At 40.1% G+C, this 13,853-nt stretch overlaps 1 protein-coding gene across 4 annotated transcripts in view; it reads right to left on the bottom strand.

Annotated features, from left to right (window-relative positions):
- Positions 1–13,853, bottom strand: part of FREM1 (FRAS1 related extracellular matrix 1) — a 71,432-nt gene that overhangs the window by 7,541 nt on the left and 50,038 nt on the right. Inside the window, exons 25-35 of one of the 4 annotated variants that reach the window (XM_030470342.1) lie at positions 13,366–13,780; positions 11,896–12,097; positions 11,293–11,437; positions 8,895–9,024; positions 7,420–7,492; positions 4,886–5,035; positions 3,479–3,717; positions 2,673–2,720; positions 2,191–2,373; positions 1,780–1,905; positions 956–1,071 (exon numbers count right to left, since the gene is read on the bottom strand). In XM_030470342.1, coding sequence (XP_030326202.1) covers positions 956–1,071; positions 1,780–1,905; positions 2,191–2,373; positions 2,673–2,720; positions 3,479–3,717; positions 4,886–5,035; positions 7,420–7,492; positions 8,895–9,024; positions 11,293–11,437; positions 11,896–12,097; positions 13,366–13,780 — 1,827 coding nt within the window. Of the gene's footprint in view, positions 1–955; positions 1,072–1,779; positions 1,906–2,190; positions 2,374–2,672; positions 2,721–2,770; positions 3,718–4,885; positions 5,036–7,419; positions 7,493–8,894; positions 9,025–11,292; positions 11,438–11,895; positions 12,098–13,365; positions 13,834–13,853 lie in introns of those variants that run through there. The other 3 variants (XM_030470347.2, XR_003989193.1, XM_030470343.1) reach the window with 3 other exon arrangements.

Genomic DNA, 13,853 nt, shown 5'->3' with positions numbered 1-13,853 from the left:
AAAGGCAGGTGACAGGAAAACATTTCAGGAGCCAAAATTTGAAGTAAACCATTTAACAATGTGAAATTTATGGTGAACTCAAAAAGCAAGTAGCACTTACATCTTAGTAAAGAATAGCTTCCATCAGTTAGGGGAGGTATGAGAGGAGGTATGAGAACCAAGACTTCCCTTTTGTGTGTTACCAAGACAACATAATCTGGTATAACAGAGTGGAATCAATCAAGGTTTGTTATGCATGCTGGTCCATGTTTCATGTTTCCTGCATGTCCTTCAACCACTTACAGAATACATTCTGTTTCTTTCATCTCTAATTCTTCCCTGTTTCATTTTTCATTTCATGGAGCAATGGAGAGGTCTGTTAAAGCCCCACTCATTGTTCAGCTTCATCTTCAACCTGGTGCTCACAGTCCAATACAAGGTACAGAACACGCATGATCCTAGGGCAAGCTCCATGTTACCATGGCTAGCATTTCTAGCATTCAGGAATTTACTGTTATAATTGAATGTTAAAGTTTTCAAGTAGTTACAGAATCTGAAGAACTGCATCTTCAGAATAATGTGGTGAGGCACACAGGAGCTAGCAACATTGTACTGTTTCTAAATAAAGTGAAGGTAGAGCCAAGGAATTGGTGGGTCAGAGAGGCCAAAAGACTACTTTGTTCTATTTCTGTTCTCCCAGACTAACTCTCCTGTTAGGAAAGCATCCTCACTGCAAATGGACAGCTTCAGGGATTCATGTTGTGGATAAGGTAGCATCACCACCTGAAACATTTTGAGACTAATAATGTTTCTATTCTCCACTCGGTCTGAATCCCAGGGCTTGTTCTTCTCTCTGGGGAGCTGTGCAGCACAACCAAAGTGAGGTTTATTTGAATAAACTCAGCCTCAAGAGCAGCATTCAGCTCAGGGCAACAGCAGTGCACAGCAAACACATTCAGTTGGGCAAGTCTCTTACTGTTCTCTGCAAGCCCGAGCAGCAGTGTTCCAGGTGACCTTATGATTCACTACCAGCAAGTAGCAGCTGCCCTCGTAATGGCTCCATCCAGAGGGACATTTCTTCATGCTTACCTCCTAAAATAAAAGAGGAAAAGGCAAAACAGACTCCTGCTTACAGCAATCTAGGTCTGTGCACTAATAATCAGACTGAAGGATGGAGGTGCTGCTTGTGGCCTCTCCAGAATTAAATTGAACATGAACTTTGATATGTATCAATAGTGGTGCAGCATTGCTTAAAAGATGTAAAGAAATAAATGCCTGCCAAGGGAACCTATAATTTATAGTGAGTAGCTTTAAAAGTGACATGATGTTTCAGTTCCAAAAATCCTTTTAAGAGGCCAAATTAGTTTGGACACCATTTTTCGTCTTCTGCAGTCTGTGTAGGCAATGCTGTGCAACCAAATGCAGCACAACCAAATGTAGCGTGACATCTTGTGTTGTGGAATGGACGTGGAAAGGATACATAACTGAGCTAATTTTACTAACTCACTCACTCTGTCACAGACTTCCTTCACTGACTGTCTCATGCCTATATCTCCACAAGCACCAAGACATCAGTGCTCATATGGCTTGTCCAGGGGCACGTATGGATGACAGAGAGGAAAGGCAATCAAACCCTTATCAGGTTTCTGGGAATCTTTCTTTCTGGGGACAGCAAACCTGACTCTGGGCAACTCTTTTATTCCATGTACTAGTCAACAGTTGTTACATTACGGTCCTTTGCTTAAGAGTCTCACGCATTGTAGAGTCCACCTAGATACATAGTTATGGTGACATTTTTACCTTGCTTTGGGAATTCCAGAATTTCCACATTATCCCATCACACTGAAATAACTTCTGAGTGCTTTCTTCATAATGTAAGAGCCCCTTTAAATCTTGTGTACAGGCCTTTGGAAAAGAGTAGAAGTCCTGGAAAGAGAAATGTCATTTGAACATTTGAAGGAAAAAATTACACAAAAAAAGCTACTCGAAACAGATTAAATAGGTCTTATGTTAAAACTTTATGCTGAGTTGTTAATTTATCTGTGTATTGGTTAGACTCAGCTTTGGAGTTAACTTATCTGTGTATTGGTTAGCCTCAGCTTTGGAGTGGGAAAGGTTAGGCTGCAGATCTGAGAAGTGTTAAATCATTTTGGAAAACAGCATGTCTGAAAACAGATGGTGAAAATGCCTATGAAACAAAAGGTTTCATACCTGATGTCGTGAGCTTGGTCCAGATGCCAGTTCTGCCTTATCAGCTTGTGGGATTTCTGTGCTCCTAGAGGAGACGACATTTATCTGTGGCTGTGCTTGGTTAATTACTGACACTTGAGCATTCTTGTTTGCTTTAGCTGATGAGGTGTCATCCTCTATTTTGAGTGATACCATCCCGTGATACTTTGTTTTACAGTATTTTACACACAAAGAGAACAGGAGAGGGAAAAGGGAGGGTTAGCACGTACAAGCAACTCTAAAACAAACAAACAAACCAAAACAAAAAAAAAGATAGTTATAATAGAAATTGTTGCCAATCAAGGGAAAGTGACACCACAAAAAAAAAAAAAAAAAAAAAACAAACAAACCACAGAAGAATAAAATATGTGTCATAGTAAATTCTTAAGAGTGACAAAACCTGGAAAGAACAGAATCAGAAAGAAATCGTAGAAATATCTGAGAAATACTCCTAATACTCTTACTTTGAAAACCACATCAGTTCCATTTCTAAGTATAGATGAAGGATGAACCTGAAAAGGTAGAATAGCAGAATGAGATGGGCATATTTATGCATTATAGAAACGGAAAAACTTTATGCGAGATTTACTCCAAGATCTAGGTCACAAATCATGCGGAACATATTTTGGTTTTACTTCTTTCAAAATGGAAACTGATCAACTCTGAAAACAGCCATTAAAAATTAGGTATTACAAGTGTGTTTATAAACAGATTTCATTAACCTTTAGGATCACAGGAGTGGAATGTTACTAAACCAGCTAGCTAAACCAATACCAGTTTAGCTAAATTCCAGTTTAAGCAGGAAAATCAATGGGTAAATCAATATTTAAGTAACAGTTCCCTGTTTAAGCTAGCAGTATTTTCAGCTCTAATTCTTCAGGACCAGATGCACAGCTTTTATACATTTGTCTGACTCTAGTGACTTCTTTCTTCTAGCTGACCCATAATTTAGACAAGATTAGAATGTGTGTAATTGCTGAAGTTGCTTGATGCATGTTTCCTCCCCAAACTCTGTTTTTCTTCTTCTCTTGCATACATGGATCATCAAAATTAGGATTTTTATTTTATTTTATTATTTTATTATTTTATTTTTATTTTATTTTATCTCACAGTATTTTTAAATAGCTCTCACTTCTGGCTCAGAGAAAACTCAGGTGGCTTGTGGTTATTATATGGTCAGTTAGGATCACTACAAAAAAAACTAAATAAAGACATCACATCCCAATAAATTTACAAATCAGCCCATCACTGCACTGCAGAAGTGTCTTACTATTCTGCCATTTCCAGTCACTCTCAGCCTGGTCCTTGACCGATTCACCAAGCTGTGTTCCTGCTGTGGGTCCCCTCCATTCTCTCTCATCCCTTTGGAAGGAGGCAGTGGGATCCTTTCCAAGGGAGCATTGCCAGGCCTAGGAGGTGATGAGAAGCCTGAGGAAACTGGAAACAGTGTGCCTTTCCCCCAGTAGTCATGCTTGCTTTGGCTAGAAGAATAGGAATAGCTGCACTGACCTGAAAGCATAAAAAAAGGCAGATGGTTAGTTCTAACTGCATGAGCAGATAACTGGTCACATTGACAAGGGCATATAAACATTTTGTCATTAAAAGTTGGATGATTTTTTCACTTGGTGTACTTTATTTGCTGTTCATTCAGTCATCTTCATTGGTGGGGTTTGCTATGACTATGACTGCAACTACTACCTGTATATGTGTTTTTATATATAATGTGTTTGTCTATCTACACATAAGAATTTCAGCCAAGCATCTGCTGAAATTTCCTGTTTTCATGCATAGATTGGGGTTTGGAGTACTGGGGTTTTGATCATGGATAGGCAGGTATGTTTGACTAATGTCAGTAGTCTTTCTGTCATGGCCAGACAATTTTCTTTTCAGAAATCCAGGACACTATTGTTCCTACAAACCAGTTATGTCAATTAACTCCTGATTTACATTATGAATGTTAAAAAGAAAACAGGTCTGAAATTTTAAAAGGATTTTTTGTAAACTGCAGCCTAATTCATTGCAACACAAGTATTTAAAATACCGTTTCACTAAGCACCAGAGTGAAAAACACTCTTGAGCTTTCAGAGGACTCAGCTAGTTATTTCTAATTTTCTACAGTTGCTTATTTTTCTGTATGATTTTAGGCACACCATATTTGATGACTGAAAAACACAATAATAATGCAGACATAAAAGCCTAAATAGTGTTGATCACTCCCATGTGCTTTAATGTTGTGGACTCCGTTAAGCATTAGAAAATGTATTGCTAAGAGCTGGGTTTAGTTGTTAGGATCTTTTTTGAGAGGAAAATAAATCTTTTTTCAGAGGTGTGTAACAACCATTAAACAATAACAGGGAAAAAATTCTAATGGACCTAAAAACATTATTCCCACTTTCATAAATGAGAACTGAACTCGTGTTGTTATGAAAAGTGGTTTCTTTCCTTGCACTCTTCTCATTTTGTACTTACTGCTTACTCCACGCTGTGTTTCCTAAGAGGATGTATATGACTGTGTGAGAGAATAAAGGGTCTGAAACTGTCAAGCCTGTTTTCTCTAAAAAGAAATTAAGCATTTTGATCTGAAGGTGAGTGTTTGGAACAACTTGTGGTTGAAAATAAGTAGCTACTCAGCCAAGATTGTCCCACCTTCTTAATGATGAAGATCAAAAGAGAATACCTCCTTTTGAGTCCAAAATTTTCACTACAGCTTTTGTCTGGGTGCCAAGAACAGCATTCACAGGGGAGTTCAGAACTACTTCAAAGACTTCATCATCTTCCTCTAATCCGTCATAGGTAATTGCTATATTCCACGTCTTGGTTGACATTCCTAATAGAAATAAACATTTTAATTACACTGTAAGTGCTATTTCAATCAATCGGGGTGTCAAAGGAATATATTAATTAACATGTCTGCAGCTAGAATGGAGTAGCTGGTGTATGCTATTGTGCTCTTACCAACTGACTGGACTCCTGCTGTTCTCCCAAGTAACATTAAGTTTGAATTTGTTCCTGAACAATTATTCAGTCCAAGTGCACATACTGTAACAAAAAGTTGCTGCAGATGTGGAAAATGACACTACAATACACAGATTTAGGACTTCCATTGCAATTGAGAAAATCATATGCTTTCTATCTTGAAAGATATATTCTACAGATTGAACATAATTTAAAATACCTGCAAATGGATCAAAGAAAGACTATCTTAGATTGAAGTACATTTTAGGCAGATTTTATACTTGGTTACACAATTTTTGCTGGGTTGCTTGCCTTTACTGGGTAACTTCAGGCTTGCATTATGGGAAAGATCCTTTCAAGATAAAGGACTAGGCTGGTTATTAACCCAAAAGGCTAAAAATTTGTTCAGGAAAGGTCAGAGGCAGCAGGAAAGAAACAGACCTCAACATACCCATTGCTGTCAACAAAACGTGTTGGGAACTATTTCTGCATCAAAAAGTCAGCACCGATATCCAAAATGAATATCAAAGGTACATGTGCAACATTGTAAAAATAAATCTCTACATCCTTATAACACTGCATAACCTCTATTTCCTTGCGCCTTTCCAGTATGAATCTTCTAGCTAAGAGAAGCTGTCAGTACAAACAGACCCATATACTTGGATAGGACCGCCTTCTGCTCCTTTCCACTACAGTTTATTGATTGCAGTCTGATGTGCCTATCAGTCCAGTCAATAGCACAGCTGAGAGTTGTTTTTAATTACTAAGTAATTACTAAATATCAAAAAACTTGAATTTAGGACAAAGAAACTGATGCCTTGAACATAAGAGTTTGGAGGGTCTTTCCCTAAAGTTAGGCCTAAGTAAAGAGACAGACAGCCACCCAAAAAGGACTGTGTGAGGGAACTCAGCTGGCTTAACTGAGAAGCTGGGCAGAAAAGGGGAACAGTGTGCACAGATCCTGTCACAATTTCTTTGTGACAATCTCGAGCCATTTTAATCCAGCTACTGGTAAGCCTGACTGAATAGTACATTGGAGGAAAGAGAGCTGAAATCCTGAGTCAGCACAGTACGTAGGACTTTTAACACTGATCTCTCAGATTTTTCTTCCATCTTTAAAACAAGCAAACAAAAATCTAACGATAGATAAAGGGTCTCAAGAGTGGCTCATTGGTTTCAGAGGTTTCTCGTTTTCCACTGGAAATTAGGGCAGATTTCCACCTTTCCACACAGGTTTTTTTTTTTACTGCTGTCTGCTGAGTGTCCTCTCATCCACCTCTGAAAAATAACCAGCAGTTGCTCATTCTCTACCTTTACACAAAATTTGCCTTCTCAAGATGAAATGTAGTTGAAGATTTACAAGGTAATCAGATTTGTGATTGGGAACTTAAAGCTACAAGTTTTTCTGTGGAATAGACTAGAAAGCTGGGGTATATATGAATTCATCCATGGGATACAGTGCTTTTTTTTTTTTTTTTCCCCCCTCCAAAATAAAAAGCTTAATTCCTAAAGTTGCCAGACTTTGCCTGGAACTGACTTCTTATATTCCCCATATCTGCTTTTCAAATGCAGGTAAGCACTTAAACTAATTTTTATTATCAAGTAGATGCCATTTATTTCAGGCTTTCACAGATGATGTGTTTTGTCTCCTCTGTAGTCACTGTGATTGTCTGCCACTGAAATCTTACTGCTTACAGTCTTGGGATAACCTCTGCTGACACGGCAGGCAGCATCCTGGGAGGCCTGTGCAGACCCCATTTTATAAACTCAAATCCTGGACTCAGCCAAGTCAGACTGCTGTTATGATTACAGTGCAAGCAGAAATGAGGCCTGACAATTATCAGGTTCTTTTACACCTTTCTGGTCTTGAATACCTTGCATAACTTCAGTTGTAGTCAGTTTTGTCTAAATTTGACCAGCATCTTGCACTTTACCTATTATGCCCTGAAATCTTTAAAGCATCTCACAGCTCAGCTCAGGGTGAGTCCTCTACAGCTTAGCTGTAGGGAAATAAGGAGATATCATTTCAGCATTTTTGATATTTTAACTGGTGTAAAGGGACACCATCTCCTAAAATAATGATGCTAATCCACAAAGAAAGTCCACTGCACTTCCAGAAAGTGAAAAAAAGTGTCTTCGATCCTGTTCAGCTCCTCTAGCTACAGATAGGTAATAGGTTTCACTCTCCAAAATGAGAATTTATACTTTCAAAATCACTGAATTAATTATTAAATTATTCATTGCACTGATTCATACCTGGATCAAACTGAACAAGCTTCGAGGGAGTTACTGTAAAGTCCTGTCCCAGCACAGCAGATATTTCATTCACCTGAGAAGAAATCAAACAGTGAATGCCATGCTGTGACCAAACCACTGCATTCTGCTGTGTGCTGAAGCTACCACGTGCCTCTCCATGGAGTCTATAAAAGACATGCCAACCCATACATGTGATCAGGCTGAAAAAAAAGATAATGGCCTAAAGAATAAACCCTGTGACATGAAATTGTCATTCTGTCCTTGCTCATGGTTTAAAACTCATTATAAAAAAATTGCTCATCTTAAAATTTTACCTCATCTGCTCTCAAATAGCTACTTGACAGCATCATACAACACTGCTCTTCACCATGGCTGGGGACCCAGCCATACCTGGCTCCTGGACAGGCACATCCTGCTGGAAGAACAGCAGCAGCAGGGCCAAGTTTGCCTATTCAGCCCTTTGTGAGGTCTTGGAAGAAGCCTTTGCACACAGAGCTGACTTGCAGGCCCCAAAGACTCATTGGAATAATCATGAACCCCTATATACATAAGTTTGGGGACAGCAGTGACTACCTGGATTTTCATAGGCAGAGGACACCAGCTTCCACACTTGTTCACAATCCTAGGATCAGTTTCACTGGTCTTTTTAGCCAAGTGACAATCAGAGTAGAGTCACTGGAGTCCATGAAGTATAGGGCAGGATGGTTCCCAATGAAGTCAAAAGCAGAATTCCCACTGACTCCAGTGAAAGAAAAATCAAAACTATGTTTCCAATTAAGGCTATCATGCTCAGAAACTGTGAGGGAAACTTTTAGTGTTTTTCTAGCAAGGGGATTTGGTAAAATCCTGGTATTTCCATTTTTGAGGAAAGTTAAAATTTGTGAAGAGTAGTTGCACAAAACTTGTTTTACAAAATTGCAAAATAACTGTAGCTTTCAGACTAATTTTATTTTTTTTTCCAAGTAAGACAGAGACTGTTGCTGAATATATAGGGGGTTCCTCGGGCTTCTTCCTAGGCTGATGGCAGTGGGGGGGTAAATGGGGAAGGCTGCCATGACTGTGGAGTTGAAGATCCCATAGCTCCTGGGCTCGTCCAGCCTGAGCAGGGAAATGAGAAGTCCCAAGGCTCCAGGTTGCCCAAAGCCTGGATTTTAATGCGGCAAATCCTGGAAACCTAGCTTCTGAGCACAGTGCCAGAGGAAACTGCCTGCACTGTCACAGAAGGTCATCAGAACTGAAACACCACTCTAAAACATTCCAGGTTTGGTTAATCAGCATTTCTACTTAAAACTCAGAAAGTTTGTCAGTAATTTTTCAACCATCTGTATAGCAAGGACAATGTTCTGGTAAGTCTGGTTTGAATTGCATGGCCACTTTGCTGATTACTTAAGTACCTTTTAAGTCCAAGGGAGAATTTAACAAGCTGCACTGCTTATTGTCAAGTTTCCAGTTAGGAGCTTGGCTTTTAGCTTTACCTTCACAGCTACAAAGGCAGACTCTGCAGAGTGTCCGGCCCTGGTGATTTTCAGAGACACCACTCCCACGCTCTCACACACTTCATATTCAGTCTGTTGAATTTCAATCTGAGACCACCGTAGCTCTAGCCTGCAGGAGAAGAGGGAAAGCCCGTGAGAAGCAAAGCCACCTCCCCTGCTGCCCCCACCCCCTGCTGCCAGGTTCAGTGAGGAGCCATTTTTCTCCTGGCTGCTGATTTAGCCAATACACATCCTGAGTCTTTGTTTCCAAATCAACATATTTGTCTGATTTGGCTGATAAGAAATAGGGAGAGGCAGTTAATAGATCTTCCAGTCAGTTAATATATCTTCCAGCCAAGCCCTGGTCTACCCAAAACCACGTCTGAACCTTGTTTCAGAACTAGAGGGGTCCTGCAGCATCTTTGTAACAGCAAATAGGCCAAGACAAGCTATCACTTTCTTCCTGGTTCCCTTTAACCCTACAGTTTTATTCTCCTGTATTTTCTCTGCAGTATCCTCCTTTATTCCCATCTTCCTTCATCTATCCTCTAACTCTCCTCCTCTAGCATATAGCGCACATGCTAGGACTTTGCCCATTCACCTTACTTTAATACACTGTGTATTTCACTCTTCAGCCTTAGAAGTGGCTGAGTCCAGGTGTCTTATAGACTGAATTTAGAATCCTTCTCAGAGGATTGCATGCTATACAGGGTAGCAAATAAAGTTCTTGCCTTTTTAAAAACTATGGTAAGAATCAGTGAGAGTCAGAAAGGAATGAAGGAGAGTGGAAGGAAGGGAAATGAGCTGTGCTACTACAAAACATTTTTAACTTTCTAAAACAAACTTCTAGACCTTTCAAGGTAGACAAAATCTAACATCAGTGGAAGCCTCCTCCTGTCCTCCTATATCTCCTGATACTAATTTTGTTGGTAAGCTGATTTGCTCTATTTTTGCTAAAAGGGATGCATTTACCAGATGTAGTCCAGCAGCATTCAGATAAAAGCTGGGATTAATTTTAATAATATCAAACTTGTATTTTGCACCAGTGACCATTAGGTGATTAAAAAAAAAAAAAAAAACCAACAAAAAACAAAAAACCAAAAACCAAACCCCAAAAAAATCCAAACCTCTCAAAAACTTGTAAATCCAATATTAAAATTATTGGTTTTTCCTTAAAAGCCAAATTCCTCTTTGTTCTGAGATCCAGTGCAGCTAACAGATAACTTCTCTTAAACTTCCATTTTCTATACAAAAAGTGTTTTCTCTTTGCTCTTTTTGTAAAGCTATGTTACACATTGCTATTTATATACAAGAACCCACACTTTCCCATGAGGAGTGGCAGCGTTTTAATGGTGGTTTTAATATCAGTACATCTGTGAGCCGCACAATGCAGCTGGGAAGAGCTCAGGCTGGCTGTGTTCTATGTGTTTGTGTATGGGGACATCTTTTGGCACAGCACATAACTGCCAAAACGCTGTCTCTGGCTCGGCTCTGCTCAGCCCCCATCCTCAACCTAGAGTGCAGGGTAGTGCTCTGCAGAGGAGCCTGGCCCTTGGAGCCAGCTCTCTGCTGCTTTTCCCTCGCCATGAGTCCTGCTTTGTGAATAACCGCTTTAGCCCAGGAAGACAGAATCACAGAATCGTAGAATAGTTTGGGTTGGAAGGGACCTTCAAAGGTCATCTAGTCCGACCCTAAATCTTCAACTAGATCAGGTTGCCCAGAAGCACAATAGCACTTGTTATTTTTCTCATTTACTTGTGATTAAATAAATTGGTTGAACATCCAACCCTATTTACAGAAATAAAGAGGAACAGTGCCCCTGCTGTAGAACTATTCTCACTTTGGCCTTTATCATAACAGCACAGGTCAGATAACACCTCAGCATCAATTTTTTGTTCATGAGGCTTATCATATGTCAGAAGGAAATTCTGATAATATGCCTAATATAACTTTTGGCCGTGGATGTGTGCACTCCACCTTCTTTCAGTGCTCTCTTAGCTTTTACAGCTTGAGAGCATCCCCTCCATTGTGATCTCAAGCTTGTGCAAGAGCTCTCATGATAGGGCAAGAGTGACCTCCAGCTGTAGGACCATGTACATGAAGCAACGGTCCGGTTCCTCAGCACCCAGTGTCTCCCATCACCAAAAGCCCAACTGCCACTTAAAGTAAACTCCATTATGTTGTCCTGCGAGGCCCCAAAGGCCCTCGAGAACTGTGCCCCAGTCTAACCTGGAGCTAGCTTTTTGTATTTCACCTCCCTGAAGGAAGAAACCTTTCTACTCTTCAACAGAATGGCAGTTTGATTCACAGCTATGTTCACTCCTGCGTAGCTTCAAGCCTGGCCTGTGTTCATTCACTGTGGATAAAGCACACACCATCGAGGGTTGGTCAGAGTTACCTTTGGGGCACTGCCAAGTTTCCACTGGCATCTGTGACTTGAAACTCCAAGTTGTCTGCATTCACTTCCCGCAATGGATTGATGACATAAAGTATGATTTTGCTGTTTAAATCTTTCTGGCTAAACCTTTCCTGAATAAATCCACCTGGGAAAGAAGAGAAACATTCAGGTGAATCAAAAGCCTGTTAAAAAGAACCACATAGCTCATATAGGCTGCTTTCAACTTTTTGTTGAGCACTTACTTAGAAAATTTGAACTTACAAAAATGTGGTTTTATAGCCAAACAGCAACATCTCAACTTGTTACAAGCCCCAACCAATTTCTTCCCATGTGACGTATTTATCAAACAGCCAAGTTCAATACTCATCCTTCTTTTTTCCTCTTAACACAAACAAAAACTAGTTTCTCAACGGCAGCTATTAACAATCATCTCAAACTCTCTGAGCATTCATGATGAATGAGAGACTCAAGTTCTAGTGTAAAAGCTTTCTTACTACGTTCAAACCTTGCCCAAAATTTGATAAGAAATTTTGATTTCCTTTATCAAGCAAACATGAACAGGGTATGTTTGTGCCAAAATACAGAGATTCTAGAAGACAGCACCTGTTGTTATGTTTTCTAGGTAGCCATAACGAGGACCTCGTAAAATCTTAAAAATTATTTTGTCATCCTCTGTATCAGGGTCAGTTGCCTTCAGGGACCTGGCAGTAATATAGATCCCGTAATTGCCATTCTTCAGCAGTTCCACATCAGAACAGCAATGGAGAATAATAATTTTTGGTGCCATTTTGTCCAAGTGATCCACCTAAATCAAAGTTAGACAAATGGATATTAATTTTACAACATCAGGATATTCTCTGTCCTACTTTCTCTAAAAGCACTGTAGCCTGCTCAGGGTAGCAATAGCCACTTTGGCTTGCAGTCTGCTCCACAAGTCTGATCCCCATTCAAGTACTACTTCCCATGAGAGGTTTCCAGGCCCACATTTCCCAGTCACTTGATGGGTGCAGTGGGGTACAGCACACACTGGGGAGGGCAACACAAATTCTGTGTACCTCTACCCTGATTTCCCACACTCATCATAGTCCTTCTCCTTTTTGATATAATTTTCTTCATAACAAAGCAAAGGTTTCTCACCAATATTTTACAATAACAAGCTTGGAAACCTAAAGATTATGATAATCACAGTCATAGACATGGCCACTATGTCTCCTCAAATCTGTGCCACCTTTCACAACTTCTGATGAATCTTCTAGCGCTCTGCAACAGTTGTTGCTGGTTTTATACCTAATTTTCTGCTGATACAGCACTCCTTGCTCATCACATAACATCAGACTTTTCATTCGGAAAAATTAGGAGCCTCTTCATTAGTATCAGTGTTTTGAAAACTACAGAATTTTGACATACAGTGCAACCAGGGCTGCTTTGCGTACTGAAACATGCCACATAGATACATACAAGAAGTTATAGCAGAGGCATCTAAGCCTATGACATGGTGGGAAGAACTTGAAAATAACGAAAATGGAAAGTGAACAGAAATAGCCTAGTAAGGGAAGGAAGAATCAGAGCAGCCAAAGACTCCCAGAAGAAAGACAGGCTGTCTAGTTGTGGGAGCAAAGTGGCTGTAATTCAAGATTCCTGTGACATGAAGATCAACAGTCATGCTAGTGTCCTTCACATGCAAATCAGTGGGTCAGGTACCAAGTGGGTAAGGAGAGCAGGAGGAAGTTCATTCCTCCCAACAGCTGGGCTCAGCTTTAGGGTTTAGATTTCTAGGTAAAATATTTTAGCAAAGATAAGTATATAAGTACATACTTGCTTATACTTATATAAGCAACATGTCTTTTTTCTTTTTCTCTTAAATACAGTCTTTCTCTTTGAACTCTATAAAATTCTTTGCCTGAGTAATGCATTGTGGCAAGTAGTTATTTACTGATGGAACACAGAAAGCAAACATTAGCTGATAAATACCTCAGTTAAATCATAAACTGCAGCAAGTACCATCAAAACTACTACATTTTCCGCTTTACCATGCTATGTATCTCTTTTAAGTAAGCATGTAGTCACACTTGCCTGAATGGTGAATGCCACTGGCTCGCTCTGCACCCTGCCCTCCACGATGAAGCCTTGATTCGTCCTATCTGTTGCCACAAATGTAAATCTGTCAATCTGGGAATCCCCACCTCGGTGCTTGTATGCAACATCCCTGTTGTCCACGTCTTGCTGGGTGAAATTGTGCTGCAGTAGCACAACCCCTTGGTAATAGAGATGACCGTATTGGGGGAGCTGAGCCAAGAGGAAGGTAAGGTTTTCTCTGGCAGTGTCTGGATCCGAAAGCTGCAGGAGGTCAGGAGAAAGGAGTGCCATAGTGCCTTCCACTAATCTTAACCCCATGTTCCTAGACAGTGTGGGCAAAGCTTGGTCAACTGCCTCCAAAGAGATCATGAATGTCCCATGCTTAGTCCTCAGTCCATTGCTGATGATGAATCTGGCAAAGAGAGGCAAGGTAGTCTTCAGCATGTGTTCTTGATTCACCATGTACTGAAATGAAATGACAATAC

Source organism: Strigops habroptila, chromosome Z (assembly GCF_004027225.2).
Source record: "Strigops habroptila isolate Jane chromosome Z, bStrHab1.2.pri, whole genome shotgun sequence".
NCBI lineage: Eukaryota > Metazoa > Chordata > Aves > Psittaciformes > Psittacidae > Strigops > Strigops habroptila.
The sequence above is the reverse complement of the archived record's forward strand: the minus strand, read 5'-3'. Positions and strand labels throughout refer to the sequence as shown.